Below are 27,757 nucleotides of genomic sequence, written 5' to 3' on the forward strand. Positions count from 1 at the left end.
TTTTTTATAATACTTGCATTTTTCAAGTTTTGAAAATCTTAGTCGGTTTGTAGGTTTCTCTAGCATAAAGAGCTGATGAACCTCCGCTAGGGTTTGACATTAGGTTACTGTATAGCTTCATAATATAATGAAATAATTTTCAAGATCTTAACACCACGATTTTTAGCCTTTGTACAAAACTTGCAATTTTTCATTTTTTTGACAATTTCATTATTCAGGTTTATCAGCCCAACAGAAAATCTCCGTTAGGGTTTGATAATAAGTTACTGCAAAAGTTTCATTTGCCATGGAATAGCTTTCAAGTTTTTAATATGACAAATGTTATCGATTTTTTTAAATAATACTTGCTTTTTTTTCAAGTTTTGAAAATCTTAGTCGGTTTTTAGGTTTCTCCAGCATCAAGAGCTGATGAACCTCCGCTAGGGTTTGACATTAGGTCACTGTATAGCTTCATAATATAATGAAATAATTTTCAAGATCTTAACACCACGATTTTTAGCCTTTGTACAAAACTTGCAATTTTTCATTTTTTTGACAATTTCATTATTCAGGTTTATCAGCCCAACAGAAAAACTCCGTTAGGGTTTGATAATAAGTTACGGCAAAAGTTTCATTTGCCATGGAATAGCTTTCAAGTTTTTAATATGACAAATCTTATCGATTTTTTTAAATACTTGCATTTTTTTTCAAGTTTTGAAAATCTTCGTCGGTGTTTAGGTTTCTCCAGCCTCTCGAGCCGAGGAACCTTCTCTAGGGCTTGACAATGGGTTTTTGTAGTTTCTAAATAAGATGGAATGTTTTACAAGATCTCAACACCACGAATTTTACCTTTTTTTTTTTACAAAACTTGCGATTTTTACAATTTTTTTTGACATCTTCATTATTCAGGTTTATCAGCCCAGCAGAAAATCTCCGCTAGGGTTTGATAATAAGTTACTGCAAAAGTTTCGTTTGCCATGGAATAGCTTTCAAGATTTTAATATGACAAATCTTATCGATTTTTTTTTATAATACTTGCATTTTTTTCAAGTTTTGAAAATCTTAGTCGGTTTTTAGGTTTCTCCAGCATCAAGAGCTGATGAACCTCCGCTAGCGTTTGACATTAGGTTACTGTATAGCTTCTTAATGTAATGAAATAATTTTCAAGATCTAAACACCACGAATTTTTGCCTTTTTTGTACTGAACTTGCAATTTTTCATTTTTTTGACATTTTCATTATTCAGGTTTATCAGCCCAACAGAAAATCTCCATCAGGGTTTGATAATAAGTTACTGCAAAAGTTTTTTTTGCCATAGGATAGCTTTCAAGTTTTTAATATGACAAATCTTATCGATTTTTTTATAAAACTTGCATTTTAAGTTTTGAAAATCTTTGTCGGTTTTTTATGCTTCTCCAGCCTGAAGAGCCGAGGAACCTCCTCTACGGCTTGACAATAGGTTACTGTATAGTTTCTATATGTGATGGAATGTTTTTCAAGATTTAAATATTAGCAATTTTTAAAAAAATATTTGCAATTTTTTCAAATTTATTTGATCCTTTTCGGTTTTCTTCATCATTTTTTCCGGCACCAGGATGAGTTTTTGCATAGTTTCTAGAGTTAATGGAATGGTTATCAATGTTTTCAAGTTTTTGGAAAATTATTATCATGTTCCAAGTTTATGGATTTTTATGAGCCAGTGAAACTATTTATAGCTTGAAATAGGGATACTGGATAGTCATTTGAGACATTGAAATGGTTTCGAAGATTTTAATATCTTGAATTTTAGCAAGGTTTTGTTTTGCGATTGTTTTCAAAATTTTTTGAGTACTTTTGTCCTTTTCTGAGTGCAACGATCATTACTGGCCAACGAAGCTTTTCAAGTCTTGCAGATGGGTTACTTGACATAACTCCAGGGGCAAAAAATTAATTTGGAAATTTTTTTTACTGCGAAATCTGGAAGCTTTTCTTTTAATATTTGCAATATTTTGCAAATTTTCAAGTATCAGGTTTTCATTTGATTTATTTACTAACAAGGCTAGAAAACTAAAAGTTGAAGAGTCGAATCAAGCTTAAGCTAACCTCACTTAACCGCGGCTAACTACTGACGAAGCCATCCGCTTGCCGGTCGTTTGAGAGCAATTCGCCCGACGTTAGTCGGTTATGTTTTCTTCAGTTGTTTCAATTAAAGTCTACTGGTCTATTAATGGACTGCTGGTCGATCTGTCTATCTTACTAAATGCTCTCAAACGAAGTTTGTAGCAGTTATTTTAGTCCTGTCGGTCTTTTATGTGATTTTTCGCTGAACGATCTTATGTCTGACGCTTTTGACTTTTCGTCCTCAAGAACGGGATAAACAGGTAGCGCCCGGCGGGCATTAAGTGCTCTTAGAGCTTTTCAGCTCAGTTTTAGCTCAAACTGTTTTGGAGACCTATACTTATGGCGTGAAGGGCAGTTTTTAGAGGTTGAAGACACCCCACCCCCACTGATGACTTCTCCCCTTATTACGCCCACCCCCCCCCCTCACCGCGCTGTTGCTCCCTCAACCAACTGGTGCCCACCCCCTCCCCATCAGCCCCCGGTGCATCCCCCGTGGCTCTGTTCGAACAACCGATCGCTAAAAACACTACTACTTTTGTACTACTTTTCACAATTTTCTCAAGTTTTGAAATTTTTTGTCATTTTTTGAGTTTTTCAGTCCTAGGTGTAGAAAAAATTTTTTAGGATTTTATATTAGGTTACTGCATAGTTTCTAGTGGTATTGGAATGGTTTCAACATTTTAACATCACGAGTTTTAGCATTTTTTGACAAGACTTGCAATTTTTTTTCAATTTTTTGACATTTATTTTTCATTATTCACTTCTTTCCAGATGCAGGGGGCAGAAAACGTCCTTAGGGGGTTCATAATAAGTTACTAAAAAAATTTTTTTCGCCATGGAATAGGTTTCAGTTTTTTAATATGACAAATTTTAGCAATTTTTTGATAAAACTTGCTTTTTTTTGATTTTTTTGGAAATTTTTGTCCGTTTTTAGGTTTCCAGCCTCACGAGCCGAGGAACCTTCTCTAGGTTTTGACAATAGGTTATTGTAGTTTCTAAATAAGATGGAATGTTTTACAAGATCTCAACACCACGAATTTTATCTCTTTTTACACAACTTGCGATTTTTTCAATTTTTTTGACATCTTCATTATTCAGGGTTATCAGCCCAACAGAAAATCTCCGCTAGGGTTTGATAGTAAGTTACTGCAAAAGTTTTATTGGCCATGGAATAGCTTTCAAATTTTTATTATGACAAATCTTTTCGATTTTATTTATAAAACTTGCATTTTTAAGTTTTGAAAATCTTTGTCGGTTTTTAGGTTTCTCCCGCCTGAAGAGCTGAGGAGCCTCCTCTACGGTTTGACAATAGCTTACTGTATAGTTTCTAAATGTAATGGAATGTTTTTCAAGATTGAAATATCAGCAGTTTGAAAAACTATTTGCAATTTCAAGTTTTTTGTATCTTTTTGTTTTTTTTTATCATTTTTTCCGGCACCAGGGTCCTAGGGAGCTCCTCCAAGGTTTCATGATAAGCTGTTGCATGGTTTCTGGAGTTATTGGAATGGTTATCATGGTTATCAATTTTTTAAGGACTCCAGCTTTAGCAATTTTTCGATAAAATTTCATTTTAAGTTTTTGGAAAATTATTATCATGTTCCAAGTTTATGAATTTTTATGAGACAGTGAGACTATTTATAGCTTGAAATAGGGATACTGGATAGTCATATGAGACCTTGAAATGGTTTCGAAGATTTTAATATCTTGAATTTTAGCAAGGTTTTGTTAAAATTTGCTATTGTTTTCAAAAGTTTTGAATACTTTTGTCCTTTTCTTAGTTCAACGATCATTACTGGCTAACGAAGTTTTCAAGTGTTGCAAATGGGTTACTTGACATAACTCCAGAGACAAAAAATAGTTTTGGACATTTTTTCACTACAAAATCTGGAAGCTTTTCTTCTAATTTTTGCAATATTTTGCAAATTTTTAAGTATCAGGTTTTTATTTGATTTATTTACTAACAAGGCTAGAAAACTAAAAGTTGAAGAGTCGAATCAAGCTAAAGCTAGCCTCACTAAACCGCGGCTAGCTACTGACGAAGCCAACCGCTTGCTGGTCGTTTGAGAGCAATTCGCCCGACGTTAGTCGGTTATGTTTTCTTTAGTTGTTTCAATTAATGGAAGACCACAAGCGTCTATCGCGGCTATTTTCCGGCAATCTGCCGGCTCTGTTTTTACGTTGTGAAAAACAAACGGTTTAATCCAAACAGTCCTGCATGTTACTTGACATGAAGGATGTTTTTTGCAAACGTATGTAAACTGTAACTGAGAAAAATCAATTACTTGTTCTTGGTATCAAGTGTAAGCTCACAGAAGATGAAAATTTATCTTCTTTAAAAAGAAAGCAGATCACTACGGTGTAATTGCATTTTCAAGTAAGCTACGCGTTTTTTCTTTGAAGGACACGTATGAGCATTTTTCACATGAAGTTAAGTGAAAAGTTTACAGTTAAAGCTTTTTAATTTGCTATTCAAGTTTTTAAGTATTACATTTTTGGCCATTTTGTCTTCTGGCTGAGGACCCAGCATTCAAAGCTAAACGCCGGAGTCAACCAACCACATTCAGACAAAACCATTTTTTTAACCGTTCTTGAATTTAATACAATTTCGGTAGCTAAAATTCATTAATTAACTCTCGGAGCTCGTGAAATATATTTTTGGACTCGCACTGGAGAAGGTGATACAGTTTTCTAAATTGATTGCTCAGAACGCACTTGAGAACTTAGAAAGAGAGTTCTAAGTAAATTACTGTGCCTTTGAAATTGGACATGACTGGTGTTATCATTAGCGGCCGTCAGGCTGTCAACGAATATTATTTTTTGAATTAGTTTTTACCTTTTTTTGCGCTTTGCATAAGTCACCTTTCACGTTTGACTTCTGACTTACCTCACTAAATGTTTTATTCCTTGCGAGTCTTAAAGTATGAGACACCCCCCCCCCCCCATACTCCTCCCGTTGACCCTCATCCACCTGGCGATTTGGAACCCCCTCTCGTCCAACACTATCCACCATCGCCATGTCTTGACCCCCCCCCCCCCCAATGCAAGCATTTCTGAGACCCAGCTGGCTGCTACCAAAGCCAACCACTCGCCGGTCGTTTGAGATCAATTGCCCGACGCTAGTCGTTCATGTGTCTAAATTAGGAAATAAACGAAGTTATGATTGGGATCGTGTTTAGCTCGTATGTCAGTTACTGAGGCAGTTGCACGAACGAGACCAAAGAGTGGGCTTCTCTTCCTCAGAAGGGGCCTCCTCTTCATCTGCAGCAGTTGAAAGCCATGACTTCTGGATATCCAACAAGTGTGCCATTCCCAAGGAACCTAATGATGTGGTAAATTTCAGTCTAGACTATTCAAAACTCGAATAAATAGATGCTAGATTTTTGTGAACGGATTGAAAACACGTCCCGAATTGTCATAACAGTTTTCCTGAATTTGAGACCACGAGCTGTCGTTTAATGCACAAAATGTTAAATTTGGTAGGAAATTTAGATATGGGTACAAATTAAGTGGAGTTGTTAATCTTGCTTCTTAACTCACTGTTTTAGACTATTTGCGAAGCTCTTCGAAGAGGTGTGGACTTAGAACAAATCCTTTCCACCTCCTACACTAACCTCTCATCTGGCACTCAACAGAAAATCGCTGCTACTCCTGTGAGAACGGCGGGAATTGTCTCTGGAGAGGATGATGTCTCTGGTCAGAACAACATTCTGTCAGTGGTCTCGATGAGGGATAGGAGGCTGCTAGTTGTGTTGACCTCCCTTGCTTTCCTAATCTCATTCCCCAAGCGCATCAAGGTACCATATGGATAATTGAATATCCAAAATTAATCTTCATCCTTTATTTTTTGTGACAAGGAGTTATTAGGGTAATCGTTCTAAAGAAGACAGCAAGATAGAAGGTTAGAAAGTATCGAAGTTTCCTTAAAACCAGTTAATTAATCTCGTCTCAACAGAAAACAGCAAATAGCTTGACATCTACACGATTGGCAAATTGCTTTAAAGTGGAAACAGCGAGTTAGTTTTTTCACCGATGAAATAGCTGATTAGCAGGATCTTATTCTTGCCGTAAACTCAAGATGTATTTTGATTTGGTGTTTCTGAAATCGTGAAAATCTAAAGCTGAGAGAAAATAAAAAAAACATTGATTTTCGCATGTTGATACAGTGTGTTTTTATTGCAGCTGTTCCGTAAGATTTTGCACTTGGACAAGATGGAAGTGGAGGATAGAAGTCTGCCAATGGGAGTGTCTCAGAACCAGCACTTTGGTGATATTGCAATCAGCATCAGAAGGACTCATGTGTATGAGGACGCATTTGATTACCTCTCATTGCAGAACGGTTAGTAGTCCGTACATGAATAGATGATACTGTATGCGTTCAATAACTGAGGCGTTTCAAAGCTTAATTTTAATTGTGAGACGGTTTGTTCAATTAATTGAAGCCAGTTTGACCAAATTTTAGACATCCGTTATGCTAAGATGTTCTGCAATACAAAAATGCAAATATTATATCCCTTCAGGCTGGGATGTCCCTGGCATATCACCCTTCAAGGTTAACAAGGCTTGTTGCTTTCAAAGACACTTTCTAGGGCAAAGAAAGTATTGGAAATTTTGAAGCGACTATGGGCAAGACAACAATGAGAATTCGTCTTTTCCTGTTTTATAGCATTCTTGAAGTGTTCAAATATTACAGAACATGATTACAGTAAGAAGACTTTGGTTATTCAGAGCGTGATCTGAGGAGACGCATCAAAGTCACGTGGCGCAACTTCACTGGCGTGGAGGAAGCTGGCATAGACGGGGGTGGACTGACGAGGGATTTCCTGCAGGAGTTGATCAAGGCAGCTTTTGACCCGAAGCTGGGTTTCTTCACCACCACTCCAGAGGGGGCCTTTTACCCCTTCCCTCAAGTGACTCAGCTGATGGATGTATCGGCTGTGAAACAGCACTTCTTTTTCATCGGCAGAATGGTCGGAAAGGTACATACATCAGAAAATAACTAAACATTAACTGGTGTTGCGCAATTGCTTTGTGATCTGTGTGGTTTATCTTGATGGCTATATCACAATCTGGAAACAATTATAGATCATATGTTTTGTATGTCAAATTTCGCTGTGAACAAAATGTGAATTTCACTGTGAACAAAATATGAATTTCACTGTGAACAAAATATGAATTTCACTGTAAACAAAATGTGAATTTCACAGTGAACAAAATATGAATTTCACTGTGAACAAAATGTGAATTTCACTGTGAACAAAATATGAATTTCGCTGTGAACAAAATATGAATTTCACTGTGAACAAAATATGAATTTCACTGTGAACAAAATATGAATTTCACTGTGAACAAAATGTGAATTTCACTGTGAACAAAATATGAATTTCACTGTGAACAAAGGGTCCTAAAAACTTAAAAATTGCCCAACACAATTCGATAGGTTTTTCAAAACAATGCTTATTTATCTGCCCTCGGTATGTTTTTTTATAGCTGCGAAGCTGTAAGCTGAGCGTAGCTATATTGCGGTGCTCTTGGTTTTTTTACGACTCGAAGAGGAGTATTGGTTTTCTTAAGGTTTTTTTTTAACTGAAGTACTATTCGTTCAGACAATGTTTTGACCTAAAAGCGAATGCGAGTAAAATTGCAGTGTGAACTAATTTTTTCTGAGCGAGAGAAGTTTTTTGATCATGCGCTGCGTTTAGTGAATGACTTTTTGACATTGAAAAGTAGTTTTTGACTGAATGGCACATATAGATAACCGTTTTTAGCCGTTTTTTCGTCTAAGTGGCCTAGTTTTTTTGCTTGTAATTTGGTTTTTTGTAGAAATAATTTTTAATCGATGCTATGTTCAAATGTAAACCCGGGAAATTGTTAGCACAGTATTTTGCATAGCCTGAAATTGCGTTTCAAATGCGAAATTGGCACATATTTCTTGATTTTTTTAGTTAATTTTTGGCTTTTTTTTCTATTAATTTCTTCATTTTTGGATCTTTTAGCTGTTTTTTGTCAAAAATCAGTTAATATGGAAACTTCCCTTTGATAATTCATATACTCAATACCTCTTTCTACCTCAAAATTTTGTTTCATAAAATTGTACATTTGCTAATCCGATTTTGGTAGTTTTTTTTGCAATTTTTTTCAGTTTTTTGTTTGTGTTTTGCTTTTAATTACTAGAAATAGTATTTTGGGGAAGATGAGGACTTTAATTTCGTTTCAATAAAAATTCAATTATTTTTTGGTGTTAAGTTTTTGAAAAAACAGATAAATTTTTTTCATAAATGCAGTCTTAAATATTTTTTGACCACTTTTTTGCAAAATGTTTCATTGTTTCGTATGTCTGAATTCTGCTGTTTCTTGTTTTATTCTGTTCAGCAAGCTGGATTTTTGTCTCGATTGACTCGTTGTCTTTTCTATGTCTCGAATACTGATCAATGAAATGTACTCGTTTTTCTTGATTTTTTTAAATTTGATTTTTAACTTTCAAAAATCAAGAATTGGTCTTTTTGTTACGGTGTTCCTAACATTGTGTCCATATTTTTCACATTCTCGTTTGTATCATTCTAGTTTTGTCCTGGCACCTACTTTTGTTTTCGTTATATTGATTTTTTCAGTTGTTAAAAAATTTAATGAATTCAGCTTTTTCTTAGATCTTGGTTTCTTCGGTTTGCAATTGATTTAATTCAAAATAAGGCAGTACTGGGAGTTTGCTAGAAAGTCTTTTCCAACGTTTCGACTTTTTACTATTCATTGCAATTTTATTCCGGGCTGGGTATTGTTTTTAGACGATTGTTTGCCTTTGAATATTATTCTGTTGCTTTTGTTTTTCTCTGATTAATTTAATTTTTGAATTAGTATGAAATCTTGTTGTCTAGCATATATACAACAAGGAAGAATCATGCATTATTTTTGTCTTAATTGCCGTGATTAGAAATCTAATTGTAGTGGTTCTCTGATTCTTAAGTTTGAGCACTCTTTTTTGAATAATTTTGACTTTCCTGTCTTTTTTGAAAAGTTTTTATCTGCCGTTTGCTTTCGCGATCTTTTTGAGATTAGAATCATTAATTATCGGAGGGCAATTGATCGCCCTGTCAGCTTTGTCAGGCTATCAGTTTTTTGACCATCCTAAATATTTCAGACTTTTTTAACGTTACCAAACGTTTTCAATAATAAAATTTTGCTGCATTTTCTTTCTCTTGGTGACAGTGGTTTAAATTTCACCGATTTTTAGATCGGACCCGCGGAGGTAATGAGTTAATGGTTTAATACAAAAGGTAATGGCTTCAGCTTTTTGTGTTTTTTTGTTGCTTCGAGTCGCTTCCGGAATTCTTCCGGCTATGTTTTTTGTTTCGTCGTCTGACGCTCTTTTTTCGTTTTACATTTGTTCACACAGCAAAGCTGAAAAAGTCAAATTTTCTGAATGACTTCTTCCTCTCACTAACGGCGTTTGAGCGCGTGACGTCATTTCTCACTCTCTTTAGCAAAAGTCTTTTGCGTGATTAGATTTTGATCATACGTGACTTACCTCACTCAATAAAATGACTTTTGCACTTTAAAACTTAAGTTTAATTTGAATTTGTTTAAGGTCAAAGCAACTCATATGTGCAGTAAAGGTCCTTAATAAGAGGCTTCTGCGGAATGAATTTTAACAAGCTTTATTAATTTATCGCTAAATTTTTTTACCTAATTTTTTGAGCGGCGTCGATTTTTTTTTTCAATTTAGATCTGTATCTGTTTCTATCTCTATTATCTGGCACGCAGGTCTATTCTTTCGCAGCTATTCCGGCAATCTGCCGGCTATGTTTAAAATAATTTGTTTATCCACTATATACATATCACATAAGTTAAAATTCAGTTGATAGTTTATTATGTAACATGTATATTGTCGATAAATAAATCCTTCTGTCAATTGAGAAGAGTTGAAAATATTTTCACTAAGTACTGTTGACGTCTGTCTTGTTTAGGTTCTTTATGAGAATCTGTTGGTGGAGTTGCCATTGGCTCCCTTCTTTTTAGCAAAGATCCTTTCTGGCCAAGTTGACATCAACTATCTCGCGTCTCTCGACCCTGAACTGCATCAGTAAGTTCTCTGAAATGACGGTACTTGTTTTCACTCTAAGAACATCATTCCAGTACAGTTTTGGTTGTATTTCTATCTGAATGCATGCTGCATTCTTATTTCCTTAATGAATGATATCAGTGCTTTGATTTGCTGCAGTCAACCTGAAATTTGGATGCGATCATTTGGTGCTTGTTATTGTGGATTCGATAGTTTGATTGTTGATTGTAGGCGAGTTCACACTGTTTGTGTTTTAGGAATCTGCTGTCTTTGAAAGCTTATAAGGGCAACGTGGAAGACCTCACTTTAACATTCGCCCGTGACCAAGAAGTTCTGGGCAATATACAGGTGAGTTAAATTGTTTACCAGTCTGCTTCATTTCGGCGCTCTCCTTTTTTAGGCGCTCTCCTTTTCGTAAATTCGTTTTACCTTCCCATAACGTTTTTGATAGCCGCACAGCGATAGCTGGGGCTATTATTGGCCTTCTCTTGGTTTATTACAATTCAAAGAATTGGAATTGTATTGGGGCGCTGTCTTGGAGAAGTCCTTTTTTATAGCTGCGAAGCTGTAAGCTGAGCGAAGCTATATTGCGGTGCTCTTGGTTTTTACGACTCGAAGAGGAGTATTGGTTTTCTTAAGGTTTTTTTTTACCGGAAGTACTATTCGTTCAGACAATGTTTTGACCTAAAAGCGAAAGCGAGTAAAATTGCAGTGTGAACTAATTTTTTTCTGAGCGAGAGAAGTTTTTTGATCATGCGTTGCGTTTAGTGAATGACTTTTTGACATTGAAAAGTAGTTTTTGACTGAAGTGCACATATAGATAACCGTTTTTAGCCGTTTTTTCGTCTAAGTGGCCTAGTTTTTTTGCTTGTAATTTGGTTTTTTGTAGAAATAATTTTTAATCGATGCTATGTTGAAATGTAAACCACGGAAACTGATAGCACAGTATTTTGCATAGCCTGAAATTGCGTTTCAAATGCGAAATTGGCACATATTTCTTGATTTTTTAGTTAATTTTTGGCTTTTTTTTCTATTAATTTATTCATTTTTGGATGTTTTAGCTGTTTTTTTGTCAAAAATCAGTTACTATGGCAACTTCCCTTTGATAATTCATATACCCAATGCCTCTTCTACCTCGATGTGATTTTGTTTCATAAAATTGTACATTTGCTAATCCGATTTTCGTATTTTTTGCCAATTTTTTTCACTTTTTTGTTTGTATTTTGCTTTTAATTACATGAAATAGTATTTTGGGGAACATGAGGGACTTTAATTTCGTTTCAATAAAAATTCAATCTTTTTTGTTGTTATGTTTTTGAAAAAACAGATAAATTTTTTTCATAAATGCAGTCTTAAATATTTTTTGACCACTTTTTTGCAAAATGTTTCATTGTTTCGTATGTCTGAATTCTGCGTTTTCTTGTTTTATTCTGTTCAGCAAGTTGGATTTTTGTCTTGAATGACTCGTTGTCTTTTCTATGTCTCAAATGCTGATCAATGAAATGTACTCGTTTTTTTTTTTTTGATTTTTTTAAATTTGATTTTTAACTTTCAAAAATCGAGAATTGGTCTTTTTGTTACGGTGTTCCTAACATTGTGTCTATATTCTTCACATTCTCGTTTGTATCATTCTAGTTTTGTCCTGGCACCTACTTTTGTATTCGTTATATTGATTTTTTCAGTTGTTAAAAAAATTGAATGAATTCAGCTTTTTCTTAGATCTTGGTTTCTTCGGTTTGCAATTGATTTAATTCAAAATAAGGCAGTACTGGGAGTTTGCTAGAAAGTCTTTTCCAACATTTCGACTTATTACTATTCATTGCAATTTTCTTCCGGGCTTGTATTGTTTTTAGACGATTGTTTGCCTTTGAATATTATTCTGTTGCTTTTGTTTTTCTATAATTAATTTATTTTTTGAATTAGTATGAAATCATGTTGTCTAGCATATATACAACAAGGAAGAATCATGTATTATTTTTGTCTTAATTGCCGTGATTAGAAATCTTATGGTAGTGGTTCTCTGATGCTTAAGTTTGAGCACTCTTTTTTGAATAATTTTGACTTTCCTGTCTTTTTTGAAAAGTTTTTATCTGCCGTTTGCTTTCGCGATCTTTTTGAGATTAGAATCATTAATTATCTGAGGGCAATTGATTGCCCTGTCAGCTTTGTCAGGTTATCAGTTTTTTTACCATCCTAAAAATTTTTAGACTTTTTTAACGTTACCAAACGTTTTTAATAATAAAATTTTGCTGCATTTTCTTTCTCTTGGTGACAGTCGTTTAAATTTCACCGATTTTTAGATCAGACCCGCGGAGGTAATGAGTTAATGGTTTAATGCAAAAGGTAATGGCTTCAGCTTTTTATGAAGTTTTGGTGCTTCGAGTCGCTTCCGGAATTCTTCCGGCTATGTTTTTTGTTTCGTCGTCTGACGCTCTTTTTTCGTTTTACATTTGTTCACACAGCAAAGCTGAAAAAGTCAAATTTTCTGAATGACTTCTTCCTCTCACTAATGGCATTTGCGCACGTGACGTCATTTCTCACTCGCTTTAGCAAACGTTTTTAGGTTATTTGCGTGATTAGATTTTGATTTTACGTGACTTACCTCACTCAATAAAATGACTTTTGCACTTTAAAACTTAAGTTTAATTTGAATTTGTTTAAGGTCAAAGGAACTCATATGTGCAATAAAGGTCCCTAATAAGAGTCTTCTGTGGAATGAATTTTAACAAGCGTTATTAATTTATCGCTGAATGTTTTTTACTTAGTTTTTTGAGCGGCGTCGATTTTTTTTAAAATTTAGATCTGTATCTGTTTCTATCTCTATATTGCACGCAGGTCTATTCTTTCGCAGCTATTCCGGCAATCTGCCGGCTATGTTTCAATCAATTTTATTGGAGTGAATTTTGAAGCGCGAAATGAAACACGTAAAAAAAATTGAAGTGATTTTGTTGCTGAACAAAATGAAGAGAGGAGAGAAAAGAGTGTTTTTTTGGTCATATCGCTGTTTTCTAGAGAGCGAGAAATTGAGCTGTGAAAAAAAATTCTGTAAGCGAGCGAAATTTTTCACGTGCGGCATTTTAACGCAGCTTTTTTCAGTTTTTTTGGTTAAGAGGTTTGGTTATGATTTCCCTTTAATTTTGGGCTGGGTTTGGTAGTGGTTTGAAGGTTTGCAAATTTATATGAATTTTATGCTAATTCGGTGGTTTTTCATATATTTTGCTGATTTTTGGGCTAATTTTTGACTTTTTTTGACTTTTTTTTTACTGCCTCAAATGGCTTGGAAAAGACCCCCATTACTTGAGCAATTGTTAGTTTATGGTTTTGTGGATATAAAGCTCTTTTTTTGTTGAGAAATATGACAAAAAATGTCAAAAATTGGAACTATTTGTCTTAATTTTCTGCAATTTTTCGTTTTTTTTTCTGGTCTTTAGACAAGTTTCTTAGCCTATTATGGCTTGCCTATTGTTTTGCGAGCATTTGGATATCCTATTGGCTGAAACAAATTTTTCTTTGAATTTATTTGCTTTTGTAATATTAAAAATTTTTAAAACTTTCCAATTTTTTAGTGAAAGTTGTTTGTAAGAGCTAATTTTTTCATGATTTGGCTTCAAGTGTTTTTAAAATTTCTAATTAAGTGGTTTAAGTAGGTACTAGTTGAGTTGATGACGTAATTTTGGCAGAGATAGTTATTTCGTGATCTCAAGTCATGACAAAATTTGATCAGATTTATCTTATTTTAATAGATTTGATTTTTTTTACTTTTTGTATTATGGTTTCGTTTCAAGATAATCCTAAATTAGTGGAGGCAGGTTTTTTCCGATGAGTAGTTGGATGGCATTTAAGCGGATTTTCACTTCGAGTCTTTTCCGGAATTCTTCTGGCTATGCTTTTTTTAAGATCTGTTCACACATTTTCATGATTTTTGAAGTCAAATTGGAGTAGTGATTTTGGTCACGCCGAAACAGGAAATGGAGCGAAAAAGCTATTGGTTTTGCGGTGTGAAATTTATTTGCTCTAATTTTAAAGTAGAGTGGGAAAACGGTGTTTGAACAAAAATTCGCTTTCTCGCTAGTGATTTTTTGTTCACATGCGGCAATTTCACTTCGATTTTTACTGTTTTTTCGATTTTTTGGATCGGATTTTTTTCTAATTGGTTTTCCCAATCCATTCATAGTTCATTCTAGATCTAGTTTTTTTTGAACCAAGTTTCTATTTCTCGCAAGAAATTTTTTTTAGGAAATGATTAATCCAAGTGCTTTCTACGTCTAGTTTTCCTTTAGTCAATGAAAATTCTTTGAATTGTACGTCAGGACTTGTCCTGCTATGTTTTTTTATTTCGTCATCAAGATTTTTGTTACGAGCATATGACGTCACAACCACTTCAAATCTGCTTTTTGTTCATTTAGTCATGCATTTTCAACTGAAGTGCGTGCGTGACGTCATTTTTCGTTCTTAGTGGAGCGAGTTTTTTTTTGTTCAGTCGCGTGATTAAATTTTTGGTCACTCTTGACATTCCTCACTCTCAAAAATGACTTCCTCACTTTGAAATTGACTTTTATCTATACATCATTTCTAACTCGAATGCTGTACCACAATGTTTAAGCTCCTATCTTCACATGTTTTAGTCCTTAAACATGCAGCCTAGCGTAATGCATGCTTTTTGAGACGCGCTATGTTGACATATTTAAGCTCCTGATTCGCTCATTTTTCGCACTCATAAAGCATGCCGCATAGCAAAAACAAGCGAGCTAATTAGCCACTAACCAAAAATTTGCTCATTTTAAAGGTCAATAGGCGTAAGCAACAGACAGCGGTAGCGTAGATGATAAGACCAATGGCTCTTAAGCGAGGGGCATAGGTTCGAGTCTAACTAAAGACGCCAGAAGACGCATTATTTCCTGGACCTCACATTTGAGAAGTGTGTTTTGTTTTTCTCTCGTTCATTTTATCGTTCCTTTTCGTTTTTTCGTTTCTTTCTTTTCAATTTTTCTCTTTTGTCATATTTTGGCTCCTAATCTGCACAACTTGCCAAAGCAGGTGAGCGTTAAAGCCAACGACTAATGTTTTGCTGCTTCAGAAAGAGCAATAGACAAATGCATTACGCATCGGTATCGTCAGGGATAAGACCTATGGTAGTTAAGCGAAGGGCATGAATTTGCACCCAATTTACTGCTAAAAATGGCTATTCAGGTCTTGAACCGAAAATAGGTAATCTTTGTCTTCGATCCACTCTTGTCTTTCTTTTTTCTCTTTAAATCTTTATCTTTCTCTGATAAATTATTTTTTCCGTCTTACCACTGATTCTGTTAAATGAAAGTCGCACATGGGCGAACTGGTTAACAGGGCTCATATCGTCACATGCTTTATTTTCCCTTAGAGCTGCAGCAGAGCGTATGAGACAAGAGTTTTGAGACGCGCCGTACCTCCATTTTCAAGCTCCTTATCTGCACTTGTGTTCACGCTCATTAAACATGTCGCATAAATAGGCGATCCCATAAACGCATTGATCAAAGTTCTGCTGCTATAGAAAGAGCAATAGTCCAGTGCAGTACGCATCGGTAGCGTAAGGAATGAGACCTATGACTCTTGAGCGAGGGGCATTGGTTCGCGCCCGAGTTAGTGCCAAACATTCCTCCTTTTTTATTGGCCCAAAAATAATAGTTTTTTTCCATCCATTTCTGTTCTTCCTTTCCTCCTCTTCATCTTTCTATGTTATATTTTTTATAGCGATATGTCACTATGATTAAGCTTCTAGTTTCCGCATCTTTTAAAGCTCCTCGAACTTGCTGCGTAACGTAGTATGTGCGTTTGGAGACGCGTTATGCCGCCATTGAGAAGCTCGTCATCCTAACAAGCCTTACCGCTTCTTAAACATGCGACACAGCAAAACCAAAAATAAGTTGACCAAAAGTTTGCTGCTACAGGGCAATATTTGCAAACAATAGGGATTGGTGGCGTATGTGGTAAGACCTATGGCATTCAAAGGAGGGACATATTTTCGAGCCCAAGCTTGGGTATAAAAAAATCCTAATTTCATTCAAGCCTCCTATTCTGTTGAATGATTTTTTGCAATGTTATTGCGAGCCTGCTTGTTTAATTTAATTCAAAGAGATAAGTTCAATTGGGTTCGTGTCACTGAAGGTTATTTGAGAGCAGCTAATAGAGGCAGCAGAAACTTATACAGATTTTAAATCAAAATATAACATATCAGCCTTCATTGAAAAGAACAATTTTTTTGGTCTGTCTTTCTGTTTTTTCTTAGACTGTAGATCTACGAAGCTATTGAGGCTATTTTCTGGCAATCTGCCAGCTATGTTTCTTTTTTCATAAGTCACAATAAAGCGCGGGTACTAAGACTTCACCTAGTATTATTTCATTAAGCGATCAGATTTCTTTGAAGTAACTGGTATTTGGATTAAGCTTATTGTCCTCCTATTAAGAGACTGAATTTACCTTATTTATAGATCGAATCTAATGAACCAGCGAACAAATTTCGAATGTTTCTTGACGCTTAGAAAAAATTAGTCTGATGTCAATTGTGTTTTTATCGCTACTGTTTCAACCCCAATGGTCAGTGGGGTTATAAAGTTGAAATTTAACGCGTTAACAGTCATCTATCTCATATAATTAACATTGCCCCCGTACCCACACCGACCTCTCGTCTACGCCCTTCACACACCTATCTGTCATTTACTGACTCCGTGGTTACACCTCCACACCCCTCCTTTAAAACTCCACCCCAGCTGACTATTGCTGCAACGCTAATATTTTACGGCTCGAAGATGAGTCTTGGTGATCTTCCGTTTTTAATAAAATTTTTAAGTGTCACTGAAACAGAATGTTAAAGTCAATGCTGCACTTGAAAATAAGTGTTTAGTTCAATCTACTAAACAAAAAGCAAAAGAAGGGACAAAATGTTTTTTCTGACAGCATTCTGAAAGAGTGTGGAAATAGTAAATGTAAAATATTTTTGCTAAGCGAAAATAATCTTTGTTCATGTGCGGCATTTGAGCAGCTTTTTTAGTTTTAGCCAAAGTAGTTTTTTTAGTCAAAGTAGTTTCTTCAATTATAATTACTATTAAGTGCATGTTTGGATATATTTTTGATCATCTAAAGCAAATATTAGACGCAATTTTGAGCTTTTGTCATTTTGCTGCCTTGAACGCTGTTTTAGCAGTTTTTTTCTTACTTTTCGTAGCATTTGGCGGAGTCTACTGGGTGAGCGTAGTTGTTGTAGTTTTTAGTTATTTTACTTTTGGCTGATTCTGATTTTCTGTTGTTTTTAATAGCCGCCCACGTCTTCTCAGCAGGCTATCAATTGCGCTCCTATTTTTTTACATCGTCGAATAAAAATTTGTTTCGCTTTACCTCACTTTGTGGCTTTTTCGACATTTGGGGTGAAATCTATTAGACTTCTCTTGGCTAGTTTTTTAATTTGCTCTTTCTGCTGTTCTTGAACAACAGTTGCTCAGCAAAGCAATCTAAAATGAGCAGAATCACTATCGAAAAACGAAATCAAAATACATACGGGATAAACTCATAAAGCCCAATTTTAGATGCCTGCTACTTGAACCTTGTTCTTATAAGGTTTAGCTAACATCTCTAATGCTTCTTGGAATTGATACTAGCCCCTGCATTATCTCATTAACAAACAGGACTATGCATAACTACGAAGTCTAATCAAAATAGTTCGCACCTAAAAAATATTTTTGTACAGCAATCAATTTTTATCCTTGTTTTTCTGTTCCCTCAATCCCCAGTGGGGTTATAGGAATCAATGGAGGCTGTTTTCCGGCGATATACCGGGTAATTTTTGTTTTTGTTAAGAAATTTGAGTGATTATAGTTGTATTTGGAACATTTTTGTCCTCTGTTTTTTTCGCCCATTTCTACTGAGATGTGCATTTCACAATAATTTTTCCTTTTTAACCTTTCAGTTAGAGCTGTTCTATGATTGGAGGTGACACTTGATTGTTAAAAAGAGTTGATCTCACTGAAATAGATAAAAATTTGTTGTTTTTCACTGCTTTTTTAACTAGCTTTGTTGTAATTTTCTTTTCTCTCGAGGGTATTGCGTAGGTAACTAATCCAGAACAAAGTTTTTCGTGGCGTATATGTTAGGAAATGGCATTTTGTAGTGAATTTTGTATTAAAATTGCAACTGAAGTGCGTGTGTGACGTCATTTTTCGCTCTTAGTGGAGCGAGTTTTTTTTTCATTTGCGTGATTAGATTTTTGGTCACACTTGACTTGCCTCACTCTCAAAAATGACTATCTCACTTTGAAATCGACTTTTATTTACTTCAATTCAAAGAGATACGGTCAAATGGGTGGGTGTCACTCTAAATGAAGGTTATTTGACAGCAGCTCATAAAGGCAGCAAAAACTTATCCATTTTTTTAAATCAAAATCAAAATATAAAGAATTTTTTTGGTCTGTCGTTTTTACTTTTTTTGAGAATGCAGATCTACGAAGCTAGTGCGGCTATTTTCTGGGAATCTGCCAGCTATGTTTCTTTGTACCGTTTTCCTTGCTTTTCTATCCGTTGGTAGATGTTGAGTGAATGCAAGCTAGTTCTATTGCAAGTTCTTTGCTCTAGCTGTTTTGGGTTAAGAACTTCTGAAAAAAATTTCCAAATTTCACCAGATTTTCTCAATTTTGGCTATCGAGTAGTTGGCTGGGCCCATGTTAATATCTGCCTCAATTTGGTTCTGGAGTCTCCCGGTCATGCTTATTTTTACTTAGTCGGACCTGTTTCGTCAAATTTGATGTGTTTTACCTTAGCTCAAAGCTTGTTCGTTTTGCGTGAAATCTGTTTAATTGCTCTCAAACGAAGTTTGTAGCAATTATTTTAGACCTGGGATCTTCTTTTATGCGATTTTGTGCTGGACCGATTTTTGTCTGGCCCTTGCGACTTTTCATCCTGATATCTATTTCATCTATTTCATCAACTATTTCATCCTGAAAGCCCGAAGATATTAATTGGCTGAGCGGCTCTCTTCAGAGCCTTACTAGTCTCTAAGTATGTGATTCACCTGTTTTGAGGACATTTATTCATGACGTGCAGGGTGGTTCCTACTCCTGAAAATTTAGTGAAGGGCGTTTCTTACTCCCCCCGTTCCATCTGGCAATTTCGACGCCCTTCCCCCTCAACTCCGCTCACTCCTTAATGCTGGCGCACCTAAGCCCCACCTGGTTACTACTGAAGCCAACCGCTCGCAATTCGGTTAGTTTGGTCGCTTATGTTTGAGTTCTTTAGCCTTGTTTTATTCTGCTCTCAGGCAGCTCAGAATGCTTTAAAGCAGCAGTTGCTCAGCAAAGCAATCTAAAGTCAGTATCGAAAGCAGAAATAGAAACGGTATAGACCCATAAATGCCCAGTAATTGAAGTTTGTTAATTAGTCTTCGTTACCAGGTTTCGATACTACTCCATCTATGCTCTCTTAAGAAACAAGTATGTGTAGCTGCGAAATCAATCAAAATGGCTTGCACTTTCAAAAAAAGTTTTACATAACGATCAATTTTTTCTCGGTTCTTTCAATACCAGATTTGGTTATGGGTTTCAACGGTGGCTATTTTCCGACAATATGCCGGTTATGTTCTTTTCTGCGTTTTAAATGTTATTAGTGGTTTTTATTAACGCCATTTGAAACCCCTGATTGAGCTCAGTACTCATCTCCCCAATTGTCGTTCGAGAGCAATTCGCCTGACGTTAATATTATGTGCATTCTATTTAATCTAAATCCAAAAATTGGTGGGATTTTTGCGTCTTGATTTTTTTAGCATAGTTTGCACAGAAGTAGAAAAGCTGAAGATCTGAGTCTCTCGGTTAGTTTGTTAATTTTGGACGTCACTTTAGGCAGTAGAGCTAATCCCAGATGGTGCTAATGTGGTGGTGGACAACGCGAATCGACTTTTCTACATGCACACTGTGGCAGACTACTGGCTTAACAGACAGATCCGAACACAGCACGCACACTTTCTCGCAGGATTGACAGATCTAATTTCCTTAAACTGGTTACGAATGTTCAATCCTACAGAGCTGCAGACTCTAATCTCAGGTGCTTCAGTGTCTATTGATGTCGATGACATGCGACGTAACGCGGTCTATGCTGGATCTTCGTCAGACTCTAATGGTGCCTTCTCGGATTCCCATCCATACATTGAGAGCTTCTGGCAGATTGTGGAGTCCTGGGATGACAAACGAAAAGCAGAGCTCCTTAAGTTCATTACCAGTTGCAGTCGTCCACCACTTTTGGGATTTAAGGTAAGTTTGCACTGGAGACTGAAAGTTTTCGCCCTCATTACCACCACCTTTGATATAATGTACGGCAATGAGTTCCCAAATAAACTGTTGGTTTGGGAAATAAAGGAGCTGTAATTTTTGATGCTATGAATCTCTTGAAGAGGTTAACAGATAGAGATATCAAGTTGAATGACGTTCAGTTTTATAAAATTGGATTTCGAATGAAAAAACAGCTGTTTTTTTGCTTTGGTTGAAAAGACTCCCTGATTTGTTCTTGTACTCGTTGATTTAAAAACACGCTCGATAACCAGATTTGGTCGGCCTATAATTGCCAGCTGAAAGAATCTATTCTAGGAGAATTGAATTTTACTATGCCTTAATTTTTCTGCAGGAGGTGTTTCCGCCAATTGCGATCCACAGTGCAGGGCCCTCGGAGGACAGACTCCCGACAGCCAGCGTGTGTATGAATGTGCTCAAACTGCCCATTTTTCCATCCAAGGAGGTACTCGAGCAAAAACTCATCATGGCCGTCGATTCAAAGAGTGGGTTTGAACTGAGCTAGTCTGCAATTGATTTGTTGCTTTCTTGGAAGAACTGAGAGTTTAAAAATGACATTTGGTCGAAAATCAAATCTGAATATTTATTTTGTAGGATCAGATTAGAGCTCAACTAATTTGTTGTAAATATTTGTGCTTAATCTCAATTTAGTTAACATATCCATGACTTGCTTTTCTTCGAGTATGAACAATCGGTTTTCACGTAGATGAAAGCTTGCAAGAAATGAACCGAACCGAAGTCTGCCATAGAAACTGGTCAATCTGACAAGGGTGATGAAATTGAATACTTTGCTTGGAAGTGGAATCTGTCCTAGAGGTTCAAGAGATCTGAAGATTTCATTTCACCGACAAACCAATATTGTCACTTTACAACTGTCTTAAAAGAGAAGCAAAGAAACAGACTAGTAACATGAATATTGGTGTGTCGATACGCTTGCAGCGCAGTATTAATTCTATGGTCAATTTCGAGAGTCAATCTTTGTTAATTTTCACCAAATTAGGTTGAATACTGAAGATCGCAGAGTGAAGATAAATATATACTGTGAATCCATATGGATACCAGCTGGCTTCTGTGACAAAAAAGGAGGGATTTTTTGCAAAGCCTTCGAAAACAATCAGGCTTGCGGAATAATCTGGCAAGGTTTGAAATTTACGCTTTTTTGTGTCACAATATGACTTGGCCTTTGCTGTTTTGCATAGATATGGACTTTGAAGAAATTAACATAGTAAATTTCATTTTACTGCATATCTAAATGAGGGGCTTTGATTTAAGAAAAGCAGAAAACGCGTCTGTGTTTTTCAGAAGGCATGCTATGTTTCTTTTTAGTAGCCGCACAGCGATAGCTGGGGCTATTATTAATTGCTCTCAAATGAAGTTTGTAGCAATTGTATTAGTCCTGTCGGTCTTTTTGCGACTCGAAGAGGAGTATTGGAGTCTTTTTTAATCAATTTTATTGGAGTGCATTTTGAAGCGGGAAACGAAACACGTGAAAAGGTTTGGAGTGATTTTGTCGCTGAACAAAATGAAGAGTGGAGCGAAAAGAGAGTGGTTTTTGTTCATATCGCTGTTTTCTAGAGAGCGAGAAATTTAGGTGTCAAAAAAATTCTAAGCAAATTTTTGTTCACGTGCGGCATTTTAAAGCAGTTTTCATATTTTTTGGTTAAGAGGTTTGGCTATAATTTTGTTTTATTTTTAGTCTGGTTCTGGTAGTCGTTTGAGGGTTTCTGAAAATTCATATGGATTTTTTGCTAATGCGGAGGTTTTAAATTTATTTTGCTGATTTTCGGGGAATGTTTTGCGGTTTTTGACGATTTTGTTTTACTAGCTCAAATGGGTATTAATAAGACCCTTTTTAGTTGAGCAAATTTTAGATAACAATTGGTTACAGTTTTGTGGATATGAATCATTTTTTTGTGACAAAGAAATATGACAAAGGCAAAAGTTGGAATTATTTTTGTGAATTTTTTGCAGTTTTTTTTGTTTTTGATTTTAGACAATTTTCTTAGCCTATTATGACTTGCCTATTGTCTTGCGAGCATCTGGATGCCCTATTGGAACGATTTTTTCTTTGGATATATTTGCTTTTGTAATATTAAAAAAATAATTAACTTTTTCCAGTTTTTTAGTTTTAGTGCAAGTAGTTTTTAATAACTTTTTCCATAATTTGGCCTCAAGTGTTTTTAAAAAATTCACATAAGTGTTTTCAGTACGTACTAGTTAATTTGATGAAATTTTTTTGTTACACATTTTTGTTTTGGAATCTCAATTTATAACAAAATTTGATCCTTTTTTATTCATATTTGAACAGATTTGATTTTCTTGTTTTTACTTTTTTGTTTTATTTTTTTTAATAAACTTAAAATTTTTTAAGTTTTAATTTTTTTTGTCAATTTTCAGGTTTCCCTAGCCTCAAGAGCCAGGGAACTTCCAGGGTTTGACAATATGCTACTGCATTGATGATAGATGTAATGGAATGTTCTTAAAAGAGTTTAATATCACGAATTTAAGCAATTTTTCAAAATATTTATAATTTCAAATTTTCAAATGTTTGGATAATTTTTATGTTCCAAATGTATGGATCTTAATGATCCTGTGAAACTAATTCAGGCTTGAAACAGGGATACCGGATAGTCTCCGGAGACAATGAAATGGTTCTTGAGATATCATTATCTTGAATTTTAGCAAGACTTTTTTGTTTTGAAAATTTTTCAATATTTCATGTCCTTTTACGAGTTTAACCACCATTACTGGCCAATGAAACTTCTCAAGTTTCTGAGATGGGTTACTTGACAGAACTTTTAAGACAAAAATGGCTTTGGTTTTTTGCTGCAAAATTGAAAACTTTAATTTTACCTTTTTCAGTTTTCTATGATTTATTTAACAAGGCGAGAAAACTAGAAGTTGCAGAGTCGAATCCCATCATGGAAAATATTCCTGTCTCTTTTTCTTTCTTTCGATTAGGGTTCCTTTCTTTCTCTTTCTCGTTCCCATTTTATCTCTTTCTCTCACACTATCTCTCTCTCTTTTTGTTTATGCCGCACTTCAGCTGCTGTTTAGGCGTAAATTCATCAACTCTGATCCTTAATAACAATTAGTTATAGTAGAATTGTTTTTTTTTCATAAATGACCTAACAGGTTGTTTATGAAAAATATTCATATTTTCTTAAATGACCTAACATGACCACTTTTTAGAAAATCATTGTTATTTGCTCTCAAAAGCAATTTGTTGCAAATATAATCCTTTTTTCTCTTTTATGCAATTTTTCTTTGATCGATTTTTTATCTGACCCTTTTGGCTTTCGTCTTCTGAAACGGGATGAAGAGGTAGCTCCCAGAGGTCACTAAACCGTGGCTAGCTGCTGACAAATTCAACTGATCGCCGGTTGTTTGAGAGCAATTCGCCCGACGTTAGTCGGTCATGTTTGGCCTTCTCTTTTTACAATTCAAAGAGTTTGTATTGTTTTGGGACGCTGTCTTTTTTTAAAGATCTGTTCGCAAATTTTCATGATTTTTGAAGTCAAATTGGTGAAGTGATTTTGGTCACGCCGAAACAGGAAATGGAGCGAAAGAGCGAGTGGTTTTGCGGCGTGAAATTTTTTTAATCACTCTATTTAAAAGCCGCGTCAGCAATTCCAGGCGGCTAATATTGCGCTCTCAATCTTTTTTATCGTCGAACAGATTTTTGTTTTGTCTTACCTTGACTTCTTGGAATTGACTTTTTCATTTCATTCAGTGACTTCTACTGCTTCGCAGTTAAAATTTGTGTTCGTGACGTCATTTCTGCTTTTGGGTCAATTGCGTGACTTACCTCACTCAAAAAAGTGACTTCTGAACTCAATTATGGAACTTTAAATTTTGTAAACAGCTACAAATTAAAAGTCAATAATATGCATCAAAGTAGAGCCGAACGTATATGCCCTAATTCGTGAGTATTAGAGTCTTGAGTTTTTGATTTCGAATGTTAACCTTGAAAGAGCTCTATTAGGGTTTTCCCTTACAGAGCGTATGCGCCTCATAAAAATGACAGTCCGAATCTAACCAAAAAGTCTAGTAGTTTATTAAAGGATTGGTTGTCAATCTGTCTATCTTATTTCTTTAATTGTTTCAAATCATGGAAAATCACAAGCGTCTATCGCGGCTATGACGTCACAGTCACTTTTGTTCGTTCGTTCATGCAATTTCAACTGAATTGCATGTGTGACGTCATTTTTCGCTCTTAGTGGAGCGAGTTTTTTGTTCATTGGCGTGATTAAATTTTTGGTCACACTTGACTTACTTCACTCTCAAAAATGACTTCAACTTGAAATTGACTTTTGTTTACTTTAATTCAAAGAGAAAAGGTCAAATGGGTGTGTGTCACTCTAAATGAAGGTTATTTGAGACCAGCTAATAGAGGCAGCAATAACTTATACAGATTTTAAATCAAATTATAACAGATCAGCCTTTAATGAGAAGACGAATTTTTTTGGTCTTTTTTACTGTTTTTCTTAGACTGCCGATCTACGAATCTGTTGCGGCTATTTTCTGGCAATCTGCCAGCTATGTTTTAAAAAATGGTTTTCCCAATTCACTCATAGTCCGTTATAAGTCGTTTATTGTTTCGTCAATGAAAGTTCTTTGAACTGTTCGTCAGGACTTGTCCTGCTATGTTTTTTTTTAATTCGTCGTCTCCATCGATGATTCTTACGACCTGGCTTCTTGGAATTGACTTCTTGGAATTGACTTTTTCCCTAACTACTATTGCTTCGCAGTTAAAATTTGTGTGCGTGACGTCATTTCTGCTCATAGGACAATTGCGAAATATACCTCACTCAAAAAAATGACTTCTGAACTCACTTATGGATTTTTAAATTTTATGAACATTTTAGTTAAAGATCAATAGTGTGCATCTAAGTAGTGCCAAACTTATACGCCCTGATTCGTGAGTATTAGTGTCTTGAATTTTCGATTTCAAATATTAAGTTTGAAAAGGTCTATTAGGGCTTTTCTCTTATAGAGCGTATATGTCTCATAAAATTGGAGTCCGAATCTAACCCAAAATTCTAGTGCTCTATTAAAGGACTGGTGGTCACTCTGTCCATCTTATTTCTTTAGTTGTTTCAAGTCCATGGAAGGCCACAAGCGTCTATCGCGGCTATTTTCCGGCAATCTGCTGGCTATGTTTCATTACATTCTTATGATAAGACTTGCAGTAGCATCATTTTGTCTGTTTTGTATGATGGTTTGTTGGTCAAAAAATGACTTCTGAACTCACTTATGGAACTTTAATTTTTATGAACATTTTGGTTGAAGATCAATAGTGTGCATCTAAATAGTGCCAAACTTATACGCCCTGATTCGTGAGTATTGGTCTTGAGTTTTTGATTTCAAATATCAATCTGGTGGTCGATCTATCTCTTATTTCTTTGGTTGTTTCAGTTTATGGAAGGCCACAAGTGTCTATCGCGGCTATTTTCAGCAAGAGTTTCGGCAAGAGTTTTAATATTGAATATTAATTTTGTAAAAGCTCCATAGGGCTTTTTCATTTAGAGCAAATGTGTCTCATAAAAATGACAGTCTTATTCTAACCCAAAAAGTCTAGTGGTCTATTAAAAAGCTGGCGGTCGATCTGTCAATCATTTTTTTAGTTGTTTCAATTCATGGCAGGCCAAAAGCTTCTATCGCGGCTATTTTCCGGCAATCTGCCGGCTATGTTTTGAAATTAGAGTGAGAAAACAGTTTTTGAACGAAAATTAGCTTTCTCGCTAATTTTCGTTGTTTTTCGTTCCCATTCGGCAATTCAACTTTATTTTTTTTCCTGTTTTTTCGATTTTTTGGATCGGATTTTTTTTTCTAAACGGTTTTCACAATCTGTTCATAGTTCCTTCTAGGCCTAGAATTTTTGTTAAACCAAATTTGAGTTTGTTTTGTTTTTTATCTGATTTTGTTTAGAAATGGTTGTCTCAATTCACTCACAGTCCTTTCTAGGTATAGTTTTCTTGTTTAGTCAATGAAAAATTGTTTAATTGTACGTCAGGACTTCTCCTGCGATGATTTTTTTCGTCGTCAAGATTTTAGATTTTTTTTTGTTACGACCATATGATGTCGCAACCACTTCACATCTGCTTTTTGTTCATTTGTTCATGCAATTTCAACTGAATTGGATGCGTAACATCATTTCTCACTCTTAGTCGAGTGAGTTTTTTTGTTCATTCGAGTGATTAAGTTTTTGGTCACGCGTGACTTACCTCACTCTCAAAAATGACTTCCTCACTTTGAATTTGACTTTTTTTACTTAAATTCAAAGCGATGAGGTCAAGTGAATGTGTATCACAGTAAATGAAGGATATTTGAATGCAGCTAATAGAGACATCAATTGTTTAAACAGAGTCTTAATCAAAATATAACATCTTTAATTTTTTGGCCTGCCTTTTTTACTGCTCTTTTTTAAACCACAGATCTACGAGGCTATTGCGGCTATTTTCTGGTAATCTGCCAGCTATGTTCTTAAAATTTTCAGCCTTTTATGGTCTTCACTCTAGCGATCTTGCAGGGTTTTACCGAATAAAAGAAACTCATGTCTGCAATCTATTTTGACAAAATTAGACTCCGAGTTCCTATGAAATACCAAATATTCTATTAGACATAACAAAATCTTTTCAAAACATATACTCATGATATTCCTTTTCAAAAACTCTATTTTAGTAGCTCACTGACAAACTTTGAAGCAAATATTTTAGTCGTGTGTCTTTCTAACAAAATTGTTGAACATTTCTGGCTGCATGAAAACAAAGAATCTTCATTATTTGTTGTAAAGATTGCTATCATAATGTATTTTCTTGACTTAATGAAGGAAGTTCAGACGAAGTTTTTGCACAATAATTAGCAGGATCAATTTTGTCAATAACAAAACAACGATTCGCAAATAAGTATACTATGAAAGACCAATCTCTTTGTCAACTGTTTCTTTATAGTAAAATCATTGAAAGTTTAATATTCAACCAATTTAGATAATGCTTTTAAATTTTTTTCGTTTAGTAGTTAAACGCAAACGACGCTTTAGCTGAGCTGGAAAAAATAAGGCCAGGATAATATTCATCTTCATTTAGCAGGAGCAATTTTTGCCAATTACTCAACGACTATTCGAAAATGAGTTAACTATGAAAGACCAATCTCTTTGTCAAATGTTTTTTTAGTTGAACATTTGAAAGTTGGTATAAAATAAAGATTGTGGAAATTTGTAAAGAAAGATTTAGCTTCAGAAATATTTCAATCCAGAAATTCAAAAAAGTTTTACTTTTTGTTTATCTAAACATTTATCAATTATTAAAATGTTTATGTTTTTGC

General features: G+C 35.1%; 2 protein-coding genes across 3 annotated transcripts in view; both read left to right on the forward strand.

The window, feature by feature from the left end:
- LOC142339363 (ubiquitin-protein ligase E3C-like) overlaps positions 1–21,097 on the forward strand; it is a 52,247-nt gene extending 31,150 nt beyond the window's left edge. The window contains exons 11-18 of the mRNA XM_075389364.1: positions 5,255–5,407; positions 5,624–5,872; positions 6,258–6,414; positions 6,804–7,054; positions 10,037–10,152; positions 10,389–10,479; positions 19,988–20,395; positions 20,766–21,097. Coding sequence (XP_075245479.1) covers positions 5,255–5,407; positions 5,624–5,872; positions 6,258–6,414; positions 6,804–7,054; positions 10,037–10,152; positions 10,389–10,479; positions 19,988–20,395; positions 20,766–20,936 — 1,596 coding nt within the window. The 3' untranslated portion in view covers positions 20,937–21,097. The remainder of the gene's footprint in view (positions 1–5,254; positions 5,408–5,623; positions 5,873–6,257; positions 6,415–6,803; positions 7,055–10,036; positions 10,153–10,388; positions 10,480–19,987; positions 20,396–20,765) is intronic.
- Positions 1–27,757, forward strand: part of LOC142339364 (protein LZIC-like) — a 206,333-nt gene that overhangs the window by 113,735 nt on the left and 64,841 nt on the right. The window lies entirely within an intron of this gene.

Source organism: Convolutriloba macropyga, chromosome 5 (assembly GCF_964194025.1).
Source record: "Convolutriloba macropyga chromosome 5, txConMacr16.3, whole genome shotgun sequence".
NCBI classification, from domain to species: Eukaryota; Metazoa; Xenacoelomorpha; order Acoela; family Convolutidae; genus Convolutriloba; species Convolutriloba macropyga.